At 36.5% G+C, this 22,109-nt stretch overlaps 1 protein-coding gene across 4 annotated transcripts in view; it reads left to right on the top strand.

The window, feature by feature from the left end:
• LOC101738724 (transcription cofactor vestigial-like protein 4) overlaps nucleotides 1–18,083 on the top strand; it is a 31,339-nt gene extending 13,256 nt beyond the window's left edge. For 3 of the 4 annotated variants that reach the window (XM_038018900.2, XM_038018898.2, XM_038018899.2), the window contains exons 3-6: nucleotides 12,913–13,054; nucleotides 13,809–13,954; nucleotides 15,327–15,452; nucleotides 16,830–18,083. In XM_038018900.2, coding sequence (XP_037874828.1) covers nucleotides 12,913–13,054; nucleotides 13,809–13,954; nucleotides 15,327–15,452; nucleotides 16,830–17,284 — 869 coding nt within the window. In that variant the 3' untranslated portion in view covers nucleotides 17,285–18,083. Of the gene's footprint in view, nucleotides 1–11,116; nucleotides 11,584–12,912; nucleotides 13,055–13,808; nucleotides 13,955–15,326; nucleotides 15,453–16,829 lie in introns of those variants that run through there. The other variant, XM_004931874.5, reaches the window with a different exon arrangement.
• Nucleotides 18,084–22,109: the final 4,026 nt, after the last annotated feature.

The raw sequence follows: 22,109 nt of genomic DNA, 5'->3' as shown, positions 1-22,109 counted from the left end.
TTTGTCTGATGTTTTATATTCGACAACAATCACAGACCACATCAAGATTTAAATTAATTTTATGTATTACATTTTCTCTTCTATTCTCTCACTCTCTCGTTTATGCTAGTTCTCACTATTAAACAAAACATACTAATTATTTTATTGCCAACTAACTGACCCGGCAGACTTCGTAGTGCCTCAATCGATAAATAAAAGACCTAAGCTTTTGTATAAAATAAATTTAAAACAAACAAAAGGAATCCGTCCGACGGGGGGGGACACATCAAAGGAAAAACAAAATTGTTATTATATTTTTATTTTATTCGTAGCATTTTCATATTTATCTACCTTTTAAACCTTCTCTGGACTTCCACAAATAATTCAAGACCATTCGGTCCAGCCGTTCTCGAATTTTAGCGAGACTGACCAACAGCAATTCATTTTTATATATAGATAGATAGATTAAAGCGGGTCAATCATTACTTAACGTATAAAAATAAAAGAAAATCGATATAAACAGAAGAGAAAATGGCACTCAGCTGTATTCTCTTTGCCTATTTATATATAGATATGAAATACCTGGCATCGACAAGAAGCCAGAGCGCTTCAATTATAATAAATCATTGAAATTAATTTACAATGATTGTCAATGTCACCCGCAAGGTGGATCATAATTTCTATATGGTATTAGATAACGTGTTCTGCTATCATGTTCGCAATAGGTATTAGAATATATGAAATATATTGAGTTTATTCTTATTGCTTAGATCGGTGGACGGACTCACGGCACCTTGATGAGAATGATCCAACATGAGTTCTAACTGTCAGTTTTATAGTACAACGGCTGCCGCACCCTTCAAACCGAAACGCTTTATTGCTTCACGGCAGAAATAGGTGTGATTGTAGTTATACTGGTTATACTGGTGGTAGGACCTTTTGTGAGTCCGCGCTGGTAGGTACCACCACCCCGCCTATTTCTGCCGTGAAGCAGTAATGCGTTTCAGTTTGAAGGATGAGGCAGCCGTTGTAACTATACTTGAGACCTTAGAACTTATCTCAAGGTGGGTGGCGCATTTACGTCGTAGATTTCTATGGGCTCCAGTAACCACATACACCAGGTGGGCTGTGAGCTCGTCCACCCATCTAAGCAATAAAAAAAAAGTAATTATATCCGTGCGAGCTCACAATACGCGCTACCACCGGCATCGGTCCAGGAATTTTAAAAAAGCCCGGACCTGTCCACCTTCAGACACCAAAGTCTTCATTAGATTAGAGCAACGACTAAATCGCTCTTTAAAGCCAGGAGGACTCATGATTACTTAGTAGTAGAAATAGCGACGACGGCGGGACCAACTGCTATAAGTACACAAGATAGGAATTAGGAGCGGGCGAGGTTAGGTAATAAAATAGACCAGGAGTGGAGGCACGCCATTCCTCCACTCTTGGTCTATTTTATTAGACCGGGAATAGTGGTAGCTCGAGGAGAGGCTGGGGTCGAATGTTCGTGTCATTATTGTGAAAATAATATTATCACATGTAGAACTGACGTAGTAGACTCAGCAGTATCAAAATGAAAGTCGAATGTATTTTTCATCGTATTAATCCACTTTTTTTTCTTACCTAAACTGATGCTTGAAGCCTTGAGATGCTATTTCAGCGTAACCTTAACTAGTAGGTGAGCTCACGGGGCTCAAACCTGACGGCGTTGCTAACACGAACCCTAGCAAGAGCCGTGCATCGCAGAATCTACCACCGGATTGGAAACGCGATGCACTGAGAAGATTCGGCGAGAAACTCAATGGGCTGTGTCTGTGGATTAATTTACGAGCCCTTCGTCGCAAGCGACGGGTTCGACGAGAACGATGACCGGAATCCACTATAGCATGACTATCTACTACGAGTATATACTGGTGGTATGATATATAGAGATTCGACGAGTGGATAACATTATTACATTATATTTGAGACATTGAGCTCATGTCTCAAAGACTCAACACGAGCGATAGCACCCACATTATACTTGTCTATATATGGTAACCACTTAACTCATGGCGGACGATCAGACCTCTTAGGGCAACAAAAGTCTTATTTTTAGTATTTTTCTGAACCATCATAATAAAATTAGTATAGATGTATTTTGAATTCTCTCGAAAACAGTCCTGCCTTTAAAAAATCTGTTTTGTATATAGTACAAAATTGAATCAAAATATAAACGTTAATCCGAGGAAGTCCACACATTTTTTTCTTGTTTCCACGTGTTGTCGCGAAGGTCATGGCCTGGATGTAAGGTGTAACTGGTCTGAACGCATCGGCACGTGTCCGTCATGCTCTGCGAAGCGAGAGTAGGAAGAACGTAATTTCTACTCGCTGCTGCTTCAATTACTCATGTTTTGACTAATGTTAATTTCTTACCGAGATTTTCGACTGTTTTTAATACGCTTTTATTAGCTTCAGACGTATGTAGTATGTTTGTAACGGAATCATTGAACATGATTTTGACCCCCTTCAAAACGTCGGATTAACTCGAAATTTGGTATACTTATTAAGGACCGAAGAGAATTCAATATTTAAAAAAAAATTGAAAAATTGAAATTCGACTAAAAACTGAAAAATTAATAATAAAAGTAGAATTTTACAATAAAACACGCTTTCTTACAATAAAATATTTTTTTCTTACACTATTTTTAATTCACATTTATTAAAATTTATTTTCTATTTTTAGTCGGATTTTCTATAAAAGCGTATTTTGTTAGTTTTTTTTAAACTATTATTTATTTGTTATTAAAAGCCGTTATTTTGAACCCGATAGTTTGGAATTTTCTCAAAAAATAAGCATTCTGTCGTATTAAATGAAAATGAATTTACTAACATTAAACGTGTCTAATCATAAACATTTTATCTACATTCTTTTTAATGTGAAATTAAATTCCTGAATATTGCGTTTGTCTTGTTTGCAATCACTCATCGTTTAACCAATTGACATTCAATTTCAATAGTTATTAATTTTTATTTGTGACTTTGTTGGCCTCTGGTCGGTTTCCAGAATAGTGTCATCAACGTACGATAGGTGGCGCGGACCTCATTTCAACATATAATTAAGCTGGGTTTCACGGAGTACTTATGTAATAAAAACATTTTGTTAATTATGGTACAAAAACAAAATGGAAAATAAGAAACGAGTTCCATCTTTGAAATGACCACGCTCTCGTACTAAGATCAGTGACAGTGACAGACCGAGACCAACTTAAACCTTGAAAGTTGTTGTTAAACGCTACTAGGTGGCGCTTTTTATTTACATGTTCAATGTTATCAATATCGATGTTTATAACTAGATGTCGCTAAAATCGTCAAGTTGAATCGAGTGCCAACATTTCAATTTTTAATCCCCACTTTTCTCTTCCAAACTTCGTTGTTTATTGATAACTTAATCAAACAATAAATGCTATATTACTATAATAAACTACTATAATACAACCAAATCATACGTGTTGAAGAATAATGTATGTTCTCAATGAGTTAATCTAGGCTTATTCGCTTATATTTACCTAGGTATCTTTACTGTTTCGTTTAGATTTTAATGTATGTTTTATTTACTAAGATTTGGATGTTATACAGTATGTTTTGACGCTTCCCGCACTTTCACTCGAAACATTCGCCTTCCGCCGCTGCATTGAACTACGATATTGTTATGTAAACTTGTATTCGATACATCTTCATTAAGCCTAACAATGTTGTTTGTAAATAGTCTTTGTATAGGTGCGAAGGCCATTTTTGTTTTCATCTAATCATTTCGCCTTTCGGCGCCTTTCAAGAATGATGTTAGGTAGTGAGCTAACCTAGCTAGCCTGTTAGTCATCAATTAATATGTCCCATATCTACAGTTCCTCTAAATAATAAAGTGAATTATATATTCTCAGCGTCAAGCATAAGCTGTATTAAACAACAACCGCGAGTTAATTTGTATAAAAGCAGAATCTTATTATTGCCCGACCAAATAAGCTTGCAAACTGTACCTAATGTAGGGATTAGAATGCCTAATGCCTACTGATACACATCACATACTGATGGCGAATCATATAATCTATCGGCAATAGTCAACTTCGAAAAACGTCAACGAGATAGATAGATTTGTGACAATTGAAACCGAAAATTAATCTTATCAAAAAATCATTACAGCACTACCTATTCTATTTTAATACCGAATTGACTTTGTTACAAAATTGACGGTTTCAATAGCTTTCGGTCTATTACTATAAATTTTTATATTAATACGTGAAGCAAAAACTTTGTATCCCTTTTTACGAAAATTGCGCGGACGGAGGAGTATGAAATTTTCCACACTTATAGAGAATATAGAGGAGAAGTGCACAATGCTAATAATTTTTTTTAAATAATGCATAAAAGATACATTAAATCAATAAAGAAAACATTACACACACTACATACCATGTATTTGACGCACACACGCATGCATAATATTTATTGACAAACTTTTGTCCTTGACGTCTGTTGTCAAATTGAGAATTGTTTAAATATTGTTTGTCTTTATTCATATTTTTTTATAGTGTAGCCTTGGCGAAATTTGTGATTATAGAAGTATAAAATACAATCATAATAGTGTACAAACTTACAATCCCAATTAATTATAGTCGAATTTCGACTACTGCGGGACCTCTAGTTAATATTATTATGCATTAAGATACATAAATTAAATCACGACTGGTATTTACGATAAATCATCATCTTGCGTCAACGACGTTTTAGAAAATCAATGTAACGTTATTTGTAATACGTTTATGTACATTTATGTTATACAAATGCATTATTATATGCTAATATGCTGGATGGCTGCTACCGGTTTCTGAACGTTCGTGCCGGTAAATGTGCCTCCGGGCAGCCAGGATGCGCCAGTGCTGTGGACACGACGTTAAATTGTAAAACTTGGGATTTTATTGAACGAAAATTTGAAGTTTTATTATTATTATTATTTTTGGAACGAAGTTCCTTATGGGACGATGCGGAGGGTTACCCTAACCGGGAAAAATCGTCCGTAACGTAAGATTTTTATTAGTAATGCACACAGTGTACGACTCAACTTTGTAATAACGTACAAAAAATAACCTTATACCTCGAATAGAACTTAAAATTTATATTTTTATAATAAGGAACTTCGTTCCTATCCGGTGTCCCACGACACCACAAATCTTTTTTTTATTGCTTAGATGGGTGGACGAGCTCACAGCCCACCTGATGTTAAGTGGTCACTGGAGCCCATAGACAACGTAATTGCGCCATATTAGTATAGAAAGCACCGTGGGCTAAAAAGGACGAGACGGTGTAATCGAGTCTGACGGCGCAATAAAGTCTTTGTTCAAATCCCGTAGGCAGGTCCAGTTTGTTGAAATTAAATACCTACTTAATAAATGTTTACGAATGACTTCCGAGTTGAAGGAATGCGGTGTGATAAAAAACAACGTCGCATAAACTATTATTTGCGTAATTCCTGATGGCTTATAGTAAGCTTGCCCGGACAAGTACCACTAATCTGCCTATTTCTGCCGCGATACCTCCTTACGTTCCGGCTTGAAGGGCTGGAACAGCCGCTATACTTCACAATCTAGACGATATCATGTCTCATGATGAGTTCGATTGCTACATGTCACGTGTATTGGTAAAATTCATAGAATCCTTAGAGGATTCATAGAGAGAAAAGAAATATCTTTTGCCGTTTTTAAAGGCAGGAATGTATTGGTTGTTTAATTTATCCTTCGACTATAGGTTTCCTAAGAAGTTTCTTTAAACAGAGACATTCGTAAGCTATAAGCACTATATTTTTCAATTTTAAATTGTTGGATTACTTGGACATCATCGTTTTATTCATGACGATTATTGACGCAAAATATGTCAACTAATGCTTGTAGTTACTTCGTATTTAGATAATCTAGTTTCACTTCATAAAATACTAGAATCCCTTAGAATATTCCTACCTTATTTGCTTAAACGTGATTATTAATATGTTTTCTGTTAAAAAAAATGGCGGAAAAACAAACATTTATAAAATGACTCTTACTGGTGGTAGGACCTCTTTGTGAGTCCGCACGGGTGGGTGCCACCACCCTGCCTATTTCTGACGTGAAGCAGTAATGCGTTTCGGTTTTAAGGGTGGGGCAGCCGTTGTAACTATACTTGAGACCTTAGAATTTGTATCTCAAGGTGGGTGGCGCATTTACGTTGTGGATGTCTATGGGCTCCAGTAACCACTTAACACCAGGTGGGCTGTGAGCTCGTCCAACCATCTAAGCAATAAAAAAAAAAGATGACTAAACAAATTTATGGTATTATTCATTTTTCAAATAATATTTTTTAAGTCTTAATTAACTTGTGTGTGCGAACCCTAACGTTTCACTTATGCTTAACATTCCGTGTTCCCTCAAATCGGGCTACTGGCTACACGCAACGAAGAATTTGAATATTTAATGTATTCGTTTGAACATTCAAATAACCATAATACGCATATTAGAATCGTTCGTTTTTTTTTTCATATTAAAATGTTTTAATTTAAGATTTCGCCGCGGCACCGAAACCTTTGGCTTTTTATTTTTTATTTTCCTATTAGTCAGTCATACATTTTCAAAGTTTTTATTTTTATTGCTTAGATCGATGGACGAGCTCACAGCCCACCTGATTTTAAGTGGTTAATGGAGCCCATAGACATCTACAACGTAAATGCGCCACCCACCTCGAGATATAAGTTCTAAGGTCTCAGTATAGTAACAACGGCTACCCCACCCTTCGAACCGAAACGCATTACTGCTGCACGGCAGAAATAGGCGGGGTGGTGGTACCTACCCGTACGGAATCCCAAGAGGTCCTACCACCATTGATGAAATCTCAGACTGAAATTTATGTTTATGTTCTATTTTGTGAAACTAAATATTGTTAACTATAGTACTCATACTGTCCGGTAACACTTTTACGACGTGAACAGTGAGCTTGTTTTTTCCAGAACAAAAACCCGATTGTTCACATTACATTTACTTATATTAAGCATTGTATAAGATACGATGGAATTCACTATTTCTTAATTATGTTTAATAGAAATACTGTTTTAATAACAATATAATTAACCATGTTGAAATAACAGACTCCTATTAAGTCAATCCACAGATGAATGTATTAAAATTCATGAAGTCGTTTAGGTCATAAGTATAAAGACACAATTGTAATAATAAAATAATAAAACTATGTATTGTGTTCATAAAATACGTCCTAAAATATAATAATAAAATATTTTAGTCACGAAAAATATGACAGATAAAAATACGATACGGAAATTCTAACAAATGATAAATGATGTTATGTACAATTCATGTTGGTATTAAATACACAATACACTCGTAAATTGCCGTCAAGGAGCTAATCTATTATTGAGGAAGCACCACGCTAGAATGCGGAAAGGTTTCTAAGTACTTGTCTGTTGGAAACTTATTTAGCTAGCTATAATACAAATTTATTATTTGTCAGTATCCAAATGTAGACTTTAGTATTGAAAGAAAATAGCTGTTCGTGTATACGTGCATAATATAATAATGTTATGGACATAATAAAATTGCAAAACAATAAAAATACATTCTTGAATCTTATATATTAATTTATGGAATACAGAAAAAACCACGAAACCACAAAAATATATATTTAAATTCAATAGATCTTTACTGGTGGCAGGACCTCTTGTGAGTCCGTAGGTACCACCACCCTGCCTATTTCTGCCGTGAAGCAGTAATGCGTTTGGTTTGAAGGGTGGGGCAGCCGTTGTAACTATACTTGAGACCTTAGAACTTATATCTCAAGGTGGGTGGCGCATTTTACGTTTTAGATGTCTATGGGCTCCAGTAACCACTTAACACCAGGTGGGCTGTGAGCTCGTCCACCATCGAAGCAGTAAAAAAATAAAAAAATACAATAAGTAGCACCAAAGAAAATTAAGACTGTGCTCTTAAAAAGGATTTATTAAAAAAAAAAACAGCGCGCGTGTATTATAGGGTAATGCTCATCCGATCCCTACGGCATTTTACAACGATTCGTTTAAATAAAGCTTAAGTTACAAGCAAATCGATATTCGTGCAAATAAACAGCCCTCGAGGTCTCGGTAGCCAGCCGTCGAGATGAGTTCCTCACACGCATGCGCGCCCACCGAATTACACACATCCTCCCCTCTGTTCAAGAAGGATGTACCCCATATTATCAGACCTTTATTAAATATTTTCGAACAGGATAACGTTTTCGATCGCGGTTTCCGCTCTCGAAGTTGAGTACCCTTCGAACGTTTTAATGTGCTTTTGAAAATGATATTTCACAATCGCAGCGAAACTGTAGCGATTTGCGAATAAATAGTTGTTTTAAAATTAAATTTCATTTTGTACGTGTAGATAAATACCAGAAATAAAGCACTATCCGTCGCATAAGTACTTGCCTACTTATTTTTATTTGAGATCATAATGCTAACATAATTTCAAGTTTTAAATTGTTATTTTGTACGTTTAAAATTTTATTTAATTTGCTTGTTTGATTTTGACTGTTATAAATGTTTTAAACTTTACATATTCGTAAGTTCACATTATATTCAACTGCTAAAGAACAATTCATAAATAAAAATGATATTTACGAAAACCGAAGAAATTACTAAAAATTTATAGATGAATTTCGGAAAGTTTTCACTTTAAAAAGATATCGAGTTATTGTTAGAAGTCCACTTGTACTTTCATTATCCAATCACAATACAACGCTTGAACACGTCCGAACAAAAGTTCCTTGAAAAATACGAAGGGATCCGCTCCGCTGGAGATGCTACAAACAAAATAAAAGTAATGATAAAACTGTGGATAAAACGGACCTAATTCTCTTTTAATTACAGGGACTGGCTACAAGAGTTTCGAAAACCTTCTAAATGTTGCATAACGTTTTGGTTACTGATTAAAAACGAGAGAGAAAATAAAGAAGATACTTGTTTATACAACGAATTTGCATTACTAGAACATTATCCTCATATTGCTCTAGAAGCTTTGTATGAATTTCCAAATTCGAATATATATTAACCTTTATCGAACACTAGCGGCCCGCTCCGGCTCCGCTCGGTTCTTTAACAAAAAATTGAACGATATTTGACGTTGTTTTATTTTTTTTAAATAAAAGAACACTTATTGCGGCATAACTATAATAGTTAGACATATGCTGGCGCGACATGTTTTGTAAATGATAATGATACATATCTACAAAGTCGTAGTACATTAGCTTATTCTATCATCAATAGTTTTCGCAGGGCACGCGATGTAAAGAATATTTCAGGTAATTTTTCTACACCTTGGGTTACATTATTGGAATTTTAGTAAGGATCCCTAATTTTTTTCAAAAAATATTATAGCCTATGTCACTAGGGAATAGTGTAGTAGTAAAATCGGTTCAGTAGTTTCGGAGCCTATTCAATACAAACAAACAAATAAATCTTTCCTCTTTATAATATTAGTATAGACGACTAAAATAAGAGAATTAAAACATATTTATTAATTTTCAATGTAAGTGTAATACTTCTGAAGCAGAGAGGACTATTAGAAAACCGTAAACGTAGCAACTATTGGAAAATTATTTCGTTCGGCTTCTTTGTAATCTGTTGTAATTAATTTTCTTATTAGTTTCTATTCTAATTTCTGTTCGGCGAATCGACCAGACTTAATAATTAAAGCAGCGGCGCCAAAGCCTTACCTGGCGGTACACCTTTGCCGTCGCTCTATTAGACAATAAAAAGTTAATGCTTATACAGCCCCGCGGAGATGCGGCAACTTCTCACAGTCCGAACCTCGTCCCCTCTCCCTGACACCTCTAGCACCAAAATAAAATATAACCTTCCAAGGATACAACCTCTTCTATTTTTGAACTAACATAACACAACGACAATTGTCACAGTAAAACGTACTTTATTTACAAGACTTAAAATTTAATTTTGTATACATGCCCCAATGTCCATGGTAAATCAAGGTGCAATCGAAAGTAAACTGTAAAACGTCCGAATAGGGTTTGAAATGTTTAAGTATAAAGTTAAAATTAAGGTTGTAGGTGCAGACAGAGCGTAGGAAACGAGGGGGTTCATTAATCCCCGCGCCCTGCGCGCACGCACTTTCATGAATGGACCGAACAGGTTGATGTGTCGGTAGCTATAGGCCGATCTATTTTAACTATAAATATTTATTATAGGTGTGTCTACTATAGAATATACTTTCACATAGATGAGCGAACTAAATCACTGTCCACATAATTTTAAGATCCTTAACCCACAGACATGACAACGAAAATGCCGCGGCCCATTTTAAGTAGTTATAGATTCAAGTCTTAATTAAATTATAATAACGGCTATCCCACCTTTAAGACTTGAGCCAAAGGGAACAGTAAAAAACTAACGATAGCTTAGGACTTGAAATTGAGGAAGTAAAAGGCTAAAGAAGGATGAAGCCGCAAAATTATACCTTCTCATGATATCCGAACGGCTATCTATATTTACCATCTGTAATTAAAGTACAGAAAATAATTTGAGTATATAGGTATATGGTACCTACGTTTAACAATTTTATTTATACCCATAACTTCATCTTCAACGTTATCTCAAAAAATACGTGTCGATTAATACAAAACCGTTTCCTGATAGCAAAGCATTGAGGTCGCCAATGGAAATTACAAAAACAACGTTTTGTCATTCACACAAAGTCTTTTTACTTTTAAATGACGTGATGTCATCATTTCCTTTGTTTTATTTCGATGGAAGGCTGAGAGGTGAACCGTTCTGATGCCCGCCTCCGTTAGTCATGCAATATAATTTTTATAATTACGATTAACGTTGTGTTAATTTTCTCAACAACGCTGATGTTCGATAATAAAATTTCTTGAGATCGTGATCTTATTTGGGCATGTCGATACACGAAACACCCTGTATATAGGAGGCTCGAAGGAAGCGCCGCAACGTCCGGCCGCGTGGATGTAGCGTGATGCTCTTTTTTTTGTTCTTTTTCGGTTTCGTTTTTTTTTTTGTTCATCTCATTTATTTATTCCAATGTAATCTCTTCCAGTTCATTTTTTATTCAGTCAGCCTTCAGTGTTAAACGTGCAAGGGCTGCAGTGTCTTGTCTCGCGGAGTTCAACTGCAGTTTTCGTTTCCAAAGTGATCTCCTTTGCCGTGCTTATTCTGATACGAGAATTGTTCCCGGTTATGTGATGCGATATTATCTGTGATTGTAGTTGAAATAAGCGAATCTGTGATCAATAATAGGCGATTCTAAGGCATAGAATTTAAATTATAACAAAAAAAAAAACATATTATCGGATAACCGTTTCCTTTTAATTATACTAACTCTTGCAAGTGTTGGTATGAGAATTCATGAGAAACATCATCGTAGATTGTATTGTGTTAGATTGTTGTGATGATGGAACTACCCCATCACCTGCTACTTCTGGCTCAGACTTCTTTGAGATTGCATTTACTTTCGATGGAGCCACCTCAGTCGCCCAAGTTCAGTTTGCCGCTATGGCAACCGTGGATGCCATCTCCGGAAAAAGGTAAAGGAAGCACAACAGAAAAGCCTTGAAATATAATTATTTCACTCTAAAATATATATTACCTGCTTGGATATATTTTTTGTTCTTTAACAACATTGTTTCCCTATTTTTTTCCCTTAAATATCTTCTGTAAGGCGCGGTATTTCTCTAGTTAAGTTTAAATATTTAACATAGTATTTATACTTTTTTATCCACTGCAACAGAAGCAAGGTAATGTTGACTCGGTGTATTTTAGATTACAAGAAAGCTACTTAATGGTGTAGATTATAAAATCTAAATATAATTATCACCAATTTCAAAGCGTCCGATGAAAACATGCACTCGTATCGATGTTCGTTTTAAATAATAATAATAATTCTTTAAAATTATAAATACACTAATAACACTAGTCAAAAAAAATCTCATTTAATCAAAATAAATGGTAAATTCATGAGATGACAAACTCTTTGTAAAATATAATTTAATTTAATGTTTATTACGAAACATCATAATCATCGTTTTGTAATTAATTTCTCTCTGACATGTTACAGTTAAATGTTGGTAGTAATTAAGCACAGCATAGCATTGTAAGCAACTTTACTGATTTCCATTAAAGATGAAGGCTTTAGGAATCATTCAGTATATGTCAGTATATGTAGTTGCTTTTCTCCCAAACATTTACCTATTCAAATAACCTTTTATCTAAAATATCATACGATTATCTCATGTTTGTTTGTTTATTTATCAAATACGTTGTCAACACGATTAGATGTGTACATTGTTTTATCTATTTAAATCTTAGTTGGTATTGAAAACATTCAAACGGAAAGCATTAAGGGGCCAAATGGTTCATTTGACCTTAGAGTAGGTTGTTATCACTGGCAGTTCATAAAATTTAATCACGTAAAAAAGCCATACAGTTGAAAGGAACAGTTTAATCTGTATCATTTAAATTTTTATTATTATTATTGTTATTAAGTATTAACAAAAAAAAACCTGTTAACAAAGAAGTAATATTAAAGTACTTAGTATATTACTAGTGTTGGAGCATCGTATTTTAATCAGTTTTGGCTAAGCGATTGTCACAGTTTGCATTGTGTATTTCATTTGTATTATTTTATTATAACATGATGCCAAGTCAGAATTAATTTTGAACATTATCAGTTTGTGACCAGAACTAAACTGATTGCACGATTGATCAAGTGCACAATGCATTTCCGAGATATTAAAATAAACTTGCATTTACAATTACGATATAGTAAAACTGTTTTTTTTTTGTTTCAAAAAGTTTTTCTCCGTAATAAGTTATAATCAAAATTAATACTAAATATTGCGATTATTTCTTTCCAGAGACACCCTCGACGGCTTCCAGTGGCGAGTCGGAAGGTGATCGCACCTTGTCCCCGGAGACTCCACGCAGCCAATCTAAAGAGGCTACTGGAAAATGGAGGAGGGAACGGAGATCAATTCGTCTGCCTGAATACAGACCAAAGTGAGTGATAAAGTAGTGTTTAAGTTCGGGACCGTATTATACTTCAGAGTTGATCCGGCTGGATTCTTTTTTTTTATAATTGATGTATTACCTGTGGTGGCTCGGAGGCCTTTCCAGTTTCACCAGGACAGGTCGACTAGATTCTGAGTGCGCATACTATTTATACTCCTTAAACGATCGGTTCGTTCTTTTCTGTCTATTTTAATGTCTATGTACATAATAATATGAGAACGGTCAGTTCGTTCCTTGTCGTCTGGTTCGTGTCCGTGTTTTAGGAAGTCAAAAAGTACTGCCTCCGCTAGTCACGCCCGCCCTCGTTCCATTTTTCTCTTTGTTTCTTATCAAATTCATGCCAAGTGTCTGTCTTAGTCTATATCTAGTCGTTTTAGGTCTTACGTCCTGTCAAAGAGTTGTACGCCACGACACTCCTTGTACTGTTGTATACTAGTATTCTTTCACGTGACAAGACGAGTATTGCTCGTGTCCTAAATATATTGTAATTTATTTTACTTCAAACAATAAAAATATATTCTTCAATTCAGCTAAACTCATCGAAATGTATCTAGTTCGCCGTTCCACTACAGCGTTACGATACCAAAGATATTCGAGGTGTTAAATAAGCATAAATCAAACGTAAAACGACGCCATAAACAAAACCACAGATAGCCCAGCGCGATATTAGAGTTGCACCCACACGTTTAAATATTTTATCGATTGTTCCGGTTTTAATGTACCTAAACTATTTTGTTTAAAGGGAGAACGGGAAGATGGCGCTCAGATCGCAGTCGTTCAACGAAAGACGCACCGTGGTCCCGTTCACGCGTGCACAGCCTCACAGCGACGGAGATCTCTCCGATGAAACTGATGACGGGCCCGCCAATCTCACTGTCAACGGAAAAAGTAAGACACAACTATTAATGATACTGAATTATTGAACACGTTGATACATTTGACGGAGTTAAAATAACTTTTCTAATATAATACATAGACATATACTTTTCAATCTTTTTTTTTAAATTCCTTAAACGGAATTCACAGTCTATTAGTGCATAGCTACCCCCATATCTGAGGTGAATACCACGCATCTTAAGACGTAACTCAATTTTACTGTAAAACAAAACAAAGAATATTGTTGTCCCACTCTTAAAAACAAAAAGCATGCTTTGCACAACAGAAAGTAGTACCTTCCCATGCGTGTTTCAATAACCATTTAACACAAGGTGGATCGCGAATTCATTCTTACATTGTTGGCTGACTCGGCGGTACCGTAGTTAGTGCCCCTAACTGTTGCGTCGAGGGTCGAGGATTCGATTCCCACTTCGAGCAAACATTCGTATGATGAACATTACAATATATTACTATATTATCTAAGTTATTATACGAGAATGTATGTTAGTCTCTAGTACACAGGAATATAACACAGGAAATCCTAATTTAAGCTTGAATGACCGTACGTGATTTATTCCCAGTTGATGATGATGATCCATCCGACCGATTTCGGTCATGACGACCACTTCGACATAAAGATTTTAATATACATGGCAATTATGCTGCCAAACCTCCTATACTCCTCTGAGTCGTGGTGTGTGTACCGCCGCCACATTCGCACTCTGAATCGCTTCCATCTTAAATGCCTTCGTGCCATCATGAAAATCAGATGTTCTGACAGAAGTTTTGAAGTCGTCGTGGCTTAAAGGATAAGACGTCCAGTGCACTCGTGTTGAGCGATGCACCGGTGTTCGAATCTCAAGCGGGTACCAATTTTTCTAATGAAATACGTACTCAACAAATGTTCGCGATTGACTTCCACGGTGAAGGAATAACATCGTTTAATAAAAATGAAACCCGCAAAATTATAATTTGCGTAATTACTGGTGGTAGGACCTCATGTGAGTCCGCGCAGATAGGTACCACCAACCTGCCTATTTCTGCCGTGAAGCAGTAATGAGTTTCGGTTTGAAGGGTGCGGCAGCCGTTGTAACTATACTGAGACCTTAGAACTTATATCTCAAGGTGGGTGGCGCATTTACGTTGTAGATGTGCGGTCATGTAACACGCATAGCGGAGGAAAGAGTGGCGAAACGCATCTTCTTCTCTGAACTGCAGGACGGCAAGCGAAAGCATGGCGGCCAGCTCCTCCGGTACAAGGATGTCGTGAAACGACACATGGAGAGATGTTCCCAGTTATTATTATTATTAGGTAGACCGCGAAATGTGTCCGATTGCCGATTTGTCCGAATGTGATTGATTAGTGTTGTATCGTTTTCGGCAGAAGCGCCTCCCGAGTACCCGGGCAGCAAGTACGAGGCTCCCATAGACATGCGGCTGCGGTCCCGACCCGCCCCACCGCCCTACAGTCGCCCTTCAGTCATCACCAAAAGCAACGACACCCCACCAGGTAACTCTTTTTAAATTTCCTATATTACAGTTGCAGGCAGACGATGAGCATACGGCCCACGTGTAGGTGAGTAGCCACGATCGCTCAAGGACATCAGCAATACCAGGAGCACGGCCTAAACATTTTGTTTCTTATTGAAAGACAAAAAAAGACAAAAAATATTGTGAGCTAATCGTGATTCTAAAATCATATGTAGGTATACTACTACTTCTTCTTCTTCTTCCAGTGCCTCTTCAATCCTGAAGGTTGGCCGTTAGCTTCCTATATTCATTTCTGTCAGCAGCCAGCCGGAACAGCTGTTCGACGGAGGCAATACCGGTTCACTCCCGGATATTCCGGAGCCATGACTTTTTTCTTCGCCCAGCACGTCTCTTTCCGTCCACTACTACTACTATACTACTTATCTATCTTAAATAATACGAAGTACAAGAAAGAGTAGTGTTCAAAATTTTTTGTTACCTGGAAAGAGGCTTTGCCAATACAATAGTATTGTAATTAAGAAAAGCACCTAATATTGTTATTTAACTTTCATTGAACAGTATTTAGTAGGGAGCAGATTTGATGTGTCCCTGGTATTGCTGATGTCCATGGGCAACAGCGGCTATTTATCATCAAATATACCGTATGCTCGTCTGCCTACAAAGAAACCGAAAACCGTTACAAAACAATCTAGAAATTTGTAATAGTAGACTGTACCAATACTGAATCGTTTAGTTTACTATGTTTCTCGCCGGGTTTTTTTTTAGTGACTGGGTAATCTGATCCGGTGGTAAATACAACGAAACATGCTTTTGCTGGGGCTAGTGTTAGCAAGTCCTCTTATCTTGAATCCCGTGAGCTCACCTATCATTCCGTGCGTAGTTGGAATAGCCTCTTAAGCCCCCACGATTAGGTAGGAGGAAAAAAACAGAATCATTAAATCACAAACTTTGTGAGGCTAAATTTTCGCGTTTGGCCAGCCACTAACAAAGCGTATCATGTGTGACGTTTGGTATTAATGTATGATATGATTTATGGTTGCCATATATATTGACCCAAACGATTTCACGCGAAATAAAAGTTTGGCCGAGTCATAAAAACTGTTTATTTTGAAATAATGGAAACATAATTACCGGAGGTAGGACCTTTTGTAAGTCCGCACGGGTAGGTAACACCACCCTGCCTATTTTTGCCGTGAAGCAGTAATGCGTTTCGGTTTGAAGGGCGGGGCAGCCGTTGTAACTATACTGAGACCTTAGAACTTATATCCCAAGGTGGGTGGCGTATTTACGTATAGGACAGTTACACCACCAGTTATATATCGTCCCCTAACACAACTTAACTGATAAGAGTGAATATCATCGATTTCAAAATGTACACTTACGTATTTTCTAACAGGTTCCATGTCGATGTGTGATCCAGTGATCGACGAGCATTTCAGAAGATCTCTCGGCGACGATTACATGAACTTGTTCAAGAAGAACTCGGAAAACGCCCAGCCCGGCCCTAAGCCCAACATGAAGGACAGAGCCAGCAGCCCTATACTATTCAAGACTGAAGAACCTCCCAAACCGACCAAGATCATCGCTATGGAAATAGACGACCCCAGTTTGTCCGTTGACGATCACTTCGCTAAGGCCTTAGGCGACACGTGGCGGCAATTGCAAACGTCAAAATCGAAAGAGAATGAGAAAACGCAATTGAATCACAAAGGCGGCGTTGACGACCACTTCAGCAAGGCCTTAGGCGAAACGTGGCAGAAAATACAATCGTCGAAACACAATTTGAATTCGGACAACGAGAAGAAAGATCAAACCACGAAAATTATCACAAGGAGCGGGGTCGTAATATAATAATGGTTGTTGTGGCTAAAGGCGGTTCGGTTTACGACCTTGTAAAAAAAATACGAGGCGTTCTCATGATGCTCTGAACTCAAGTGTCGATAAATTCCCACTTGTTTAACATAAAGAACGCTGTTATTTTGTTAATGGGCACGAGTCGAGCGCCCTGTATTAACGTTTCATGTTATATTTAACTCACGAATCCATGACAATTCTGTTGTTACCTTTAGGGCTTTTGGGTAAACGATCGGATGTTATTTAATTTTATTTTAAGGTATTATGAATAGTCAATTAGTAGTCACCAGTTTACACATTGTAAATTATTATTACCTCAGAAGGAGCGCTTTTGCACATCGGTCACTAGTAGATATAAGTTGCGAGTTGTATGTGTTGTAATTAATAATAGTCATTTCTATAGTAAGGATGTATCGTCAGAAAGAGACGGCTAGAAAGTTAAAGGAGCTAATTTTTTTATTTTAAAACACTTTTTAATGTTCCTCGTAAGAATACACGCGTATTTTTTTTTTTTATTACTTAAAGAATACTGATAAATATTGAAGTCAATACAATGTTAAACACACGGTTTCGTTTGATAATGTAGTTTGGATTTTGTGATTAAGAAATTTATGTTTAATTATTTTGTTTCCATTTACGAAAAGTAAGATAGTAGACAGCTGGCTGTCATTGAATACAATATTTTTTTAAGACCGTGATCTACGAATGTATGTAAATAATAATTTCCTATTTATGCACATTAATTAAGGAGGTTACATGTCATTGAAGATAATACGAATAAACATAGCCTTTGAAATTTATTTGTTTCATTCACTTTCATTTTTGAATAACAAATAGAAACGGTACATAAATAGACAGTTTGAAGGATAAACAGATTATAAATTCTTCAAGAACAACGACGCGAAGTTCTCAACAGTTTTTCCGTATGTTTTTCTGTGCATTTAGGGTCACTAACTCCTAAGCCATGCATCAGCTCGCTGAGTTTCTCGCCGGATCTTCTCGGAGGGTCGCGATTCCGATCCGGCAGTAGATTCATTCGCGAAGCAGTTGCTCTTGAGTTGTTAGGTCTCCTTTGGAGGCGCTCGGGCAGCTGTTAACAAATCCCACCCCTTCTGGCTGAGCCTTTGCTCGCCCACGTGTCCTGGTGCAACTGGAAAGGCCTCCGGGCCACCAGTAATCTTTCAATCACAAAAAAAAGGTCGCTAACTTTGACAAGGACTCGGCCAATCCGAAGTTTACCTATGAAGTATTGAGATACGGTAATAAGCTCTCATTTAGCGTTGGTGCCACTTAAAGACGGATATTTAAAAAAAAAATGTTCTGTATTATACATAATTGTTTCATTTAAAGGATTCATAAATTTTAAATCACTTGTAAAGCCGCTTGTGCAGGCGCGAGCTTGATTCGTTGATGCATTTTCTTTCATGAAAACACAAAAGCAGTTGCATCGCTTTCTATGAGAGGGGTGGAAAGCATACATAAAACAGTATGATAATAAAATAACATAGATAAATACAAACATACTTGTAACATATAGAACTATTCATTTAAATATTTTAATAAAATAATATTGCATTTCACACAGACTTAGTACTGGTAAAAAAAAAAAAAAATTGAGGTGGTTCAGATGATCCTGTTCGAAGTGGGTGCATCGAACAGCGTTTATTTCTACTTATTTTATGTTTAGCTTATATTTTTATTTCCCTTTATTGTAGTGAGGGATTTTAGAATAGGTACGTGTGCCCAGATCTACAACGTTATATTAACGTTATAAACTATTAAAAAACCTAACCCCGAATATAAAACACACACATAGCTTAAGTAGCAGCAGTAAGTAAGGATTGCTTGGAAAACAAACATATGAATCACTGAATAAAATCATTACAAAAAATTCACACGCACTACAACCTGTAAGCAACAGTACATATTACATATTTGTTTTTTTTATTTATTGGTAGTAAATTCTATCTATTACAATGAATCTATGAATTTTACTGGTGGCACGGCCTCTTGTGAGTCCCCACGGGTAGGTACCACCACCCCGCCTATTTCTGCCGTGAAGCAGTAATGCGTTTTGGTTTGACGGGTGAGGCAGCCGTTATAACTATACTGAGACCTTAGAACTTATATCTCAAGGTGGGTGACGCATTTACATTATCTATGGGCTCCAGTAACCAGTTAACCACATGTGAGCTGTAAGCTCGTCCACCCATCTAATCAAAAAACAAATATGTTAGCAATTACAATAACTGGTTCCATCGATTGCTTTTTATATTAAGTACATTATCTATGATCATTTGTAGTAAGGAAAGGATGTGACAAATTCCGACTACGAATACCAACACAGCAACTCAGTTCGGAATTCCGACGCATAGTCATACCGAAAAAGAAGGACATGCACAGATTCAGCGAACTACCTACTACATCTTTCTTTAATGTATCAATAACGGGTATGTTACCCTTGTTGCAATGAAACCACTCAAGCGGATCGCCTTGCATAATAAATAATTCAATAAACACAAAATCATTTATCTTAATTCATGTTGCGAACATCACAGCGCGATGTCGTCACCCACTTTGATACATTTTGTCGAAGTGTCAATTGTATTTTAAAGCGCCTATCTCATCCTCATCCTTCTATACCGGTGCTCGGCAACATTGTATTTTTTTTATTGCTTAGATGGATGGACGTGCTCACAGCCCACCTGGTGTTAAGTGGTTACTGGAGTGGTTACATCTACAACGTAAATGCGCCACCCACCTTGAGATATAAGTTCTAAGGTCTCAGTATAGTTACAACGGCTGCCCTACCCTTCAGACCGAAACACATTACTGCTTAACGGCAGAAATAGGTAAGGCGGTGGTACCTTCCCGCGCGGACTCACAAGAGGTCCTACCACCAGTAAGAGACACACACACACAAAAGAGCTAAAAAAGCCAAATAGAGATATTAAACAATTGTAATTTATACAAATATCCATTTTATTAACATATAATTATGTTTTTATAGCTTTGTGTTTCAAAAACGGTTTCCTCGTTTCTTACAAGTGAAGATAAAGGTAAGATGAGAACATCATTCACGTTGTGATAACTATGTATCTCTTAACACCATGAGGACCGTCTCGTATGCCTAATGCAATGTAGAAAATATTGATAAAGTGTGTTAGGGCCCAACGGTTAGCATTACCAGCCTATTTCTGTCACGAATGAGGCGTGCCCGTTTGAATACGTATCCTGCACGAAATGTTATCTCCACGAGGCGGTCGACAGTATTCATGGCCTGAAGCCTGGATGTAATAAGCTTAAAACGGTAAAAGTAAAAACGGGCAGTAGCTCGCCTACACAAAGAATATAAAAAACTTGTGCCTGAGTAATTAATGAATTGAAGCGTTTGTAAAAATATCAAACGCAAAACTTAAGTTCGAGAAGTGGATTCCTTATTACATCAATTTTATTTCTATCATATTACAATTATTTTCAACAAATAAAGCTTTCAGTTAGATTTTGTAAGATATCGTTTTTTGCCATATTTCACGCTAATCATGACATTGTTGGGATTAGCACTGTTGACCCATCCAGATCAGACAGATGATCTATAGAGTGTGTTCGGCATCGTGTTTACGATCATCTAAAGTCATTGGGAGATCCCTTATAAAAGTGTTACAGCATGGCCTTGAGCAGGGAGACATGACGGCGCATCGTGAGACGCGTCAAATGTGTCCCCTCTAAGGCTTACATATCGATCACCACCACTCTGTCATACGAAACGATTAAGAAGATGAAAAGTTAATTAGTTTTATATGCCGAGGAATGAATTTTCAGAGACAAAAATTAACGCCTTTTAATTTAAATTTCTCCGCGGTATTTCCAGAAGTATCCTTGTTCACACGAGAGTCGTAAAATAGGTACAAAAATGCTTAAATAACAACGTGTAGCGATCCAATATATACATAAAATATGCTGTAAGAAGACGATCGCTACTTGTATTAATTCACTAATCTAATTAATAAGTGGAAGCTACTCGAACTGTTATTGATATTGAGTTGGTAATGTCTACTTGAAATAAGCTTAGAAGTCAAATAATATCACTTTATTGAAGCATAAAGAGTCAGAGTACATATAATATTACTCGTGACATCTTTTATATTTAATAACTGTTTCAATAATCTTTTTTATGATAAAGAACACAAAATCCCATTCAACATGTTTACCTTCCATTTTTTCGAGATTAATATTATTGTAGAGGGTAGATACACATTAATCAAACGGAAACTAAGAGTAGATTGAAATTTACTAGCAATCTCCGGGGCTAATAAGCAACAGATTAGATTTTTATACCTTAATGTCATTCTGCGACTCTCAACGCTTTTTTAAGAGTTAAAAAACAAAAGTCTTCAGTTTTTTCCTTTTATTTATATACCTAACTATGAACTGTACACTGAATAGAATTTCGTAAATTTCAAACATATTCAAACATTTGTTACGCGTTTCGGTTCGAAGAGTGGGGCATCCGTTGTTCTGTAAAAACTGAGACTTATACTCAGGGCGGGTGGTGGCATTTACGTTGTAGATGACTATGAGCTCCGTTAACCAATTAACCGTGGGCCGTGAACTCGTTCACTCATTTAAGCAGTAACGAAAATTATCTTAAGTTATTTATATCAACTCATCTATCGTACGCATCACTCAATATTTTATAATTGATTAGACTGACATTTCATGCTTCCGATAATTTAAAAACTTTATTCATAAAGTAAGTTTATCAGTAAATTACGTTATCATGTTTCTTGAGAAAAACGTTTGGAGAAATCTTCGTGTTGGA

The sequence above is a fragment of the Bombyx mori genome, chromosome 22 (genome assembly GCF_030269925.1).
Source record: "Bombyx mori chromosome 22, ASM3026992v2".
Lineage (NCBI taxonomy): Eukaryota > Metazoa > Arthropoda > Insecta > Lepidoptera > Bombycidae > Bombyx > Bombyx mori.
Note: the sequence above shows the minus strand (reverse complement) of the source record. Positions and strands in the feature narration are given on the sequence as shown.